The following is a 6,551-nucleotide window of genomic DNA, read 5'->3' on the forward strand; positions in this document are numbered from 1 at the left end:
AGCGTCCCCGCGTACGCGCCACGACCGCTGCCGCCAGCTGATGCCGTAGCCGCCGTCCCACCGTCCGTATCGCCGCGTCGCGACGGATGCCAGCGGATTACCAGCTCCCAGGGCCGTTCCCTCTGAGCAGGGCACAAGCGTGCAGGCGCCRGCAGCGACCCCGCTCCGCTCTCGTAGGGACCCCTTGTCCCCACGGCACCTGAGCACCCCAGCAGCTTTAATGCAGCTAAAGGAMTCGGGGGGAGCAGGGGAGCGCAGCGACCGCCCGGCACGATCGGGAACGGGGATCGCTCAGGGAACGGGTCTCCAGGGGCCAGAGGCTTTAAAGGACACAGCTAAGGTAACTTTGCTGCAAATAACCAGGGCGGGATGCAGAAAGCAAATGAAGAATAATACAATTTTACATAAATGGATATGCAATGTAAAACACACATGAATTTAGCGGGAAGATAGGAATTTAATGCCGTTGATGTTCGGGTGCTGAAGCTCCAGGAGAGGCGTCACGGGCAGCAGCTCTGCTGGCAGCACGTCCCGGCCAGGCTCCCAGAGCGATTCCTCGGGATGCTTCCGCTGGGGCCGCCGCAGTCCATCRCCCCCATCGCTGTTCGCAGCCGCGCGGCGGCCGGTGACCAAATCCGGGYCCCGCCACCCCGAAAGCGAGCGCGAGGCCACCGTGCCGCACGGGGCTTGCTTCAACACCTCCACAGCCACGGCGCAGATTAATTTTAGGGCAGACGGAGGAATCCTCGAGCGTGCTGCTCAAACCAGGCTCGTGGGAAACCGAGATGACAACGAACTCGATCCCGTGTGTCCTTGCAGCTTCCCTGCCGGTCCCGGCTCTGCGGGAACCCACCCCGCGCCCATCGGTCCTTCCACCTCCTTCCCTTTCCTTCCGAAACCTCCTTGAACAGCCATGTATTACGGAGACCCGGGGGGCTGCACCGCCTCCCCCCTGCTCCTTCTGCTCCCTTGCGGAGCGCCCCGCTCTCGCCCCAACGCGGCGATTCAGCTCGACGGCTAAATGAACCCCCCCCCCCCAAAGCCCCCCCGCGCCGCGGGTGCCCCGCCGCCCGCCCAGCCTCCGCGACGGAGCCACGGGGATGCAGGAAGCGGCGGGAGAAGGTTTTATTGGCGTCGCTCGGGCCGTGTCCCTGCGGCGGGCAGGTTCCGTACAAAATCGCCAGTAGAAAACGCGCGAGATTCACAGTAAAGTAGGAGAGGCGAGCTGGGGGGGGCGGCCACGCGGGAACCCGCTGTCCCCGCTCCCTATTTGGTCCTGTCCCTGAAAACGCACAGCTTGGGGGGGGGGGGGTTCTGCCCCCAAACCTGCCCCCGGGCCCTGGCGCGTGCGCGGCTTCAGATCGACCCGAGCGCGTTCCCGGCCGAGCCCATCGGCGACCGCAGCCTGTGTCAGGGCCCTGCCTCGTCGGAGAGCAGCCTAAAAATGCACTTTTCCACAGCAGAAAAACCCCGCCGTCTCTTCCCCCTTTGCCCAACACCGTTAGAAAGAAAACATCGCATGCATTTCGGCTAGACCCAGGCTTGCGTTTAACAAAAACAGCCCAGCCCTTCCCTCTAGGAAATTTCAGAAAAATCTAAAATCGTTCCAATCTCAAATCTCGAATAGGTTTTTGTTCCCGGCGCGGCGGATTCACGGGCTCCCGGCCGGCGAGCCGGAGCGGCGCTGCAGCTCCGCGGGTCGAGCCAGGGCGCCTCCGAACAGCCAAACGCCCCCGCCAGCTGCCCCCGCCACGCTGAGCGGGACAGGAAAAGTGACGTTTCGGCAACGGACAAATTCCCCGCTCTTTTTTCTAAACCTTAAAAATACACCTCTTGCTTCTTTCTTAAATATATACTCTATAAAATAAGGCAACTCGAGGGGACGAGGAGGATGTCCCCGGTGATTAGGTACCGTATCCCGTCAGAGACCCGACGCCAGGCGGCTTTGCAGTACTTCCAGTTCGGGAAAGCCAACCGCGACCTCCAGGTCCGAGCCGAGCCACGACGGAGACTTCACGCGTGCCGCGAGAACGCCCGACTCCGCGCGCCCAGAGCTCTTCACCCCTCCGGCGGCTCCGCAAAGAGCCACCCATTCCCGCGCTGCTGCCCGACAGCTGCGATGGGAAGGGGAAAGCGGCGCGCGGGGACCAGAGAAAAAAATACATTAAAATAAACCTTTGGGAGAAACTATTATAATAGGAGCATATCCCATAGTATCAAAAGCTATAAACAACTCGAGCCCAGACCAGCGCGGCTCTTCTCAAACGCAGAGCCTGCTGATGTGTGCCACATCGCTTCGTCAAAACTAGACCGTATAGCAGCTTTTTACAACAGCTTTTTCACCTCTCCTCATGGAAAAAGCACAAATACAAAATTTATCCCCAACATTTTTCCTCGTCTAGGCATATTAACACTGGAAATGCAATCTTCACGTTTCCGAGCTTCGTAGTGTAAATGTTTTCCATGTTGCTCACCAGTTCCCACCGGGCTAAGCCTTGCATTCTAGAGCTTTATTTCTCTGAGAAATTTAATAGAAAAATCTAATAGAAAATAATTTAAAAACCAAACTGTACAGAGCAATCTGCGGTAGCCTGCACTGCGGAGCAATGGGATGGCACGTGACGGACTCGAGGGGAGACCGGGCTTCGATGCGGCGGCAGCGGGGGAATCACRACGCGCAACGTAAACCTGGTATAACCATTACCTAGGTTTGCCTCATTGGTCAGCGTACTTGGATCACATGCAGAAATACTTCATAGCCTGAAAACGAGAAACACTTGTTCCAGCATACTTGACCTTCTAAAGAAAGGTCTTTCCATCCCGACACCGGCGATAACTGCGTTTCCACTGCTGTTACCCCGTATGCCCAGGGAAGTTACTCTAGATACTGTACGATTTGAGCACAGCCCCAGCGCTGCGCTGGGACGCCGAATACGTGGTTGCGTTAATTCTTGGTCCTTTGCCCAAAGCGTTTAGTCTTCCTCTTCGGCGTGAACCGGCGGGATCTTGCTGCAAAGCAGAGCGTAAACGTACGGCCAGATTTTATTGGTCTCTGTCCCCGAAAACGAGTGAAGGACACCTCTGCTCCTGGAAAAGAGTTGGGAAAAGTCAGAGCCAGCTGTTTTTAAGGACAGAGGTATTTGCACGTCAGGCTGCCGGCGGCTGGCGCGTCTCCCAGCGCGCTGCTGACGCCAAGGCGAACACCTCGACCYGCAGACGGAGAGCGAACCGCCGAGGGTGAGCGTCTCCCGTCGGACGCAACCCGCGCCGGACCCCGGACCCCGCCACGCGCTGAGGCGAGGGGGAAATCGGAGCCCGAGCTCCTGCCCTCACCCACGAGGGAGGCTCAGGACCTTCTCACCCCGCGGGGACGGCTGCCCAAGGGCTCCCCCCCTTCCGCGTCCTCGGCGGGACAAGCGTCCCTCACAGAAGACGACCCGTCCCAGCCAGCCCTGAGGTCTATCAGGCAGCAGGACGCAGTCAAGAAGCTGCAACAGGTCAGCTTTTAATGATGCTTTAACGACCAGCAATTAAGGAGATGCTTTGCAGACGGCTCGCTCGCGGCAGGAGGGCCGAGTCCCGTCTCTTCCCTCCCGCGCCGCAGCCACCAGCCAACGCGTCTTCCACCACCATCCGTCCTCACGTCCGCTCCCCTCTCGCCACCGGCCCTCCACGCTTTCGCGGGGCTCGGGTGGCTTCTTCTCGCTTCGCCCGCCCGCCCGCCCCGGCTCACCGGTACAGCTCCATCACCGGCTTGGCAGCTTCTTTGTACTTCCTGAGCCGGGCGGCCACCGCCTCGGGCTTGTCGTCCTCGCGCTGCACCAGCGGCTCGCCCGTGAGGTCGTCGACGCCCTGCGGAGCGGGCAGACGTCCCGCGCGCCGGTCAACGCGAAGCTCCGCTTGCACGGTCCGTCCCTGCCGCGGCGTTTCCTCCCCCAAACGCTGCTGCCCCCCCCACCCGCCGCTGCTGTGCAAGCGCAGGAAGGTTTTCCCTGACCCGCGCGCGGTTTCGCGGCACGGCGCGGCTCTTACGTGGACGTGGGGCGGGTTGAAGTCCCTGTTGTAGACGCGGCCGCTGGCCGGGTGCACCCAGCGGGCGCTCAGCCGGTCCTTCAGCGTCTCGAACGGCACGTGCAGGCTGATCACCAGGTCCGGCTCGCAGATGCGGTCGAGCGCCTCGGCTTGCCCCAGCGTCCGGGGGAAACCTGTGCACGCGCACATGGGGACAGACGGGCGGCCGTGAGAGCCGAAAAACGGCAGGACCCTTCCCCGACGCCCCGTYGGCCCCGGCTGCTCCCGGAGCTTGCTCCGTAAGCGGTGAGAAGCGGAGGGGACCTGCACTCCCGGAGGGCCCCGTCTGGTTCSGCGCCCCGAGCCCGCCCATCGCGCGGCACCTCCACGCGCCGCCCCCGGGTGATAAGGTCCGGGTGGGCAGTGTCCTCCTAAAGTTGGCCATCGTGCCCGGGCACCTTCGCACGCGCGGCTGGAGACGGTGGCACTGGATCCGCTCCCAGGACCCTGCATCTATCGATAGGAACTCGCAGGGCACCGTCGGCGTGACTGCGAGAGGCGGGGGGGGGCAAGCAAAGAGGGAGGCACCAATTCTGCGTCTTTCGTGCCCAAAATACCCTAACTAAAAAGCAGGAAGCAACCGAGGAAAGGGGGGGCAGCGGGTGAGCATTCCCGGCTCTCGGGCTGGATCAGCCCCACGGGACAGCCGGGACGGCGGCCGCCCTCTCCCGCTCCTCGGCACCGAGAGCCGCTGGAGTGATCCGCCGCGTCCCTCCGCAGCGCGCGGCCCCTTCGCCGGGGGGTTTGGGAGCTCGCGGGCGAAGCCGTGCGCCGCCGACCCTGCCGTTCGGTTCGCCAATCCGTGCTACGAGCTTTCCGCCAGCGCTTCGGGTGCCTTTAAGGGCTGCGATTAGTAGCTGGTCCATGCACGGATGAAGTTAGCGGAGACTTTTCCCGGCTCGTCTCCAGCYGCTCTCCGCTCGCTCGCTCCACGGGCTGCTTCGAGACACCCGTCTCCTTTCACTGCCTCTCCTCGCCCCCGACGCGCTGCTGCTTACGGCGGCGGCGGGGGAAAGGCCGGCGAGGGGGTCTCGCTGCCGGGCAATCCACCGGCACGTCCGCTCCGCCCTGTCCTCCCGCATCCAGCCCAAAAAACGCCGGGACCTGCGACTTACCGTCGAGGAGCCAGGGCTCGCCCTGCCGCTTCTCCAGCTCCGCCGTCACGATGCGGGTGATGACGTGGTCCGGCACCAGCAGGCCTCGCTCCACGTACTGCTTTGCCAAGACACCCACTTCTGCTCGAGACAAAAAAAACAACACGCGGGGCATTTCTATTGGAAAAAGGAAAAAAATCTTGCTTCCCCTGGAAGGACTTTCCTGCCGGGGCTGGCGGGGAGGTTTGCAGCAAAGACGCGCCGGCGTCACGCTCGCGCTCCTGGCAGCGCAGGGACCCTCTCCCCCCGTGCAAGCGTCTCCCCGAAAAACTGGCACCACCGTTTAGCAGGGGGAATTCGGACTCTCCCCTGCTCCCCCCGTGCAACCCCAACCCGGAGCCGCCCTGCCCTTGCCATGCTGGAGCTAACGGAGAGGGAAGCGCCGCGGTGGCTGCGGCGGCACTGCCCGCGGGACGCGTTCCCGGAGCAAAGGCAGCGCCGGCGCCGCCAGACGCCGGGCTGAGGGCAGAGGTTTCGCTCGCCGTGTTAATAAGTGTCCCCGGCACCGACGTGCTCCCGCCGGCGTCACCGCCGAACCGCTCCGTCCCAGCAGGGCAAAGGGCCCCAAATCGCTCGAGCGGCCCGGACGGAGCAGCGGCACCGTGAGCCTCTCTCCGTAGGAAACTTCCCCGTCCTTTCCGTTCATAGAAGGAAGTTTGGGCTGCTTTTCTCTTTTCCAACGAGCGGGCAGCAGCGGAGCTGTCCGCGATGCCCCCTGCCCGAGCGCTCGCCCAAAACCGCCCGCCGCTCCCCCAAATCCACCCAGCCCTGCTTCCGCCCTTTTCGGTCCATCTCTAAAAAGCGGAGATGGAGCCGCTGGGAAAGGCCGTGTGGACGGCGGGAGCGAGCCCCGATTTAACACCCCCCCCACACACACACACACACACGCACACGTGGCCGCGAGAAGAGCGGTGAGAAACGGCACCAGGTCACGGCCCGAAATCCAGGGATGCTTTAGGTCACGCCAAAAGGAGCCGGGAGCGAGCGGCGGCGCTGGCAGCGCATCCGGAGGGGCCGCCGGCCGCCACGGAGCCCTTCTCCCCCCTCAAACCAAAGCGCCCCCCGACGGCACAGAGCGCGGCGAGGGCTGCAAAGCGGCACGGCCCCTTGCGGGCTCCACGAGCTGGAAAGTCGCCCCCGGTGTCCCCAGCCCCGACGGCACGGCTGATCCTGGTGTTCCCATCCCCGACGGCAGAGCCATCCCCGGCGCCCCCGGCCCCGACGGCAGAGCCGCCCCAGGCGCCCCCATCCCCGACGGCACGGCCACCCCCGGCGCCCCCAGCCCCGGGGGCACAGCTGATCCTGGTGTCCCCAGCCCCGAGGGCA

The 6,551-nt window shown here is 63.6% G+C and overlaps 1 protein-coding gene across 2 annotated transcripts; it reads right to left on the reverse strand.

Annotated features, from left to right (window-relative positions):
• Nucleotides 1-2,489: 2,489 nt before the first annotated feature.
• AK4 (adenylate kinase 4) lies at nt 2,490-5,935 on the reverse strand. 2 transcript variants are annotated; one of them, XR_003254950.1, is made up of 5 exons: nt 5,187-5,935; nt 4,033-4,205; nt 3,734-3,852; nt 2,894-3,087; nt 2,490-2,760 (listed from the first exon to the last, which is right to left on the reverse strand). XR_003254950.1 is itself a non-coding variant. In XM_026074570.1 (4 exons), exons 1-4 carry the CDS (start codon nt 5,338-5,340, stop codon nt 2,973-2,975), a joined length of 561 nt encoding a protein of 186 aa, XP_025930355.1. In that variant the 5' UTR covers nt 5,341-5,934; the 3' UTR covers nt 2,490-2,972. The 2 variants fall into 2 exon arrangements, 1 of the variants encoding a protein (XP_025930355.1); XM_026074570.1 differs by having other exon boundaries at nt 2,490-3,087; nt 5,187-5,934.
• Between the last annotated feature and the right edge of the window lie 616 nt (nt 5,936-6,551).

The sequence above is a fragment of the Apteryx rowi genome, unplaced genomic scaffold (assembly GCF_003343035.1).
Source record: "Apteryx rowi isolate R43461 unplaced genomic scaffold, aptRow1 scaffold_39, whole genome shotgun sequence".
Classification (NCBI taxonomy): Eukaryota; Metazoa; Chordata; class Aves; order Apterygiformes; family Apterygidae; genus Apteryx; species Apteryx rowi.

Excerpts from the sequence above, each read along its gene's own strand:
- AK4 (XM_026074570.1), bottom strand. The coding sequence starts at position 5,340 with ATGCCCCGCGTGTTGTTTTTTTTGTCTCGAGCAGAAGTGGGTGTCTTG. Across the intron at positions 3,853-4,032 it reads TCAACCCGCCCCACGTCCAC|GGCGTCGACGACCTCACGGG; the intron begins GTAAGAGCCGCG and ends CCCGCTCCGCAG. Across the intron at positions 3,088-3,733 it reads CCGGTGATGGAGCTGTACCG|GAGCAGAGGTGTCCTTCACT; the intron begins GTGAGCCGGGGC and ends ACTCTTTTCCAG.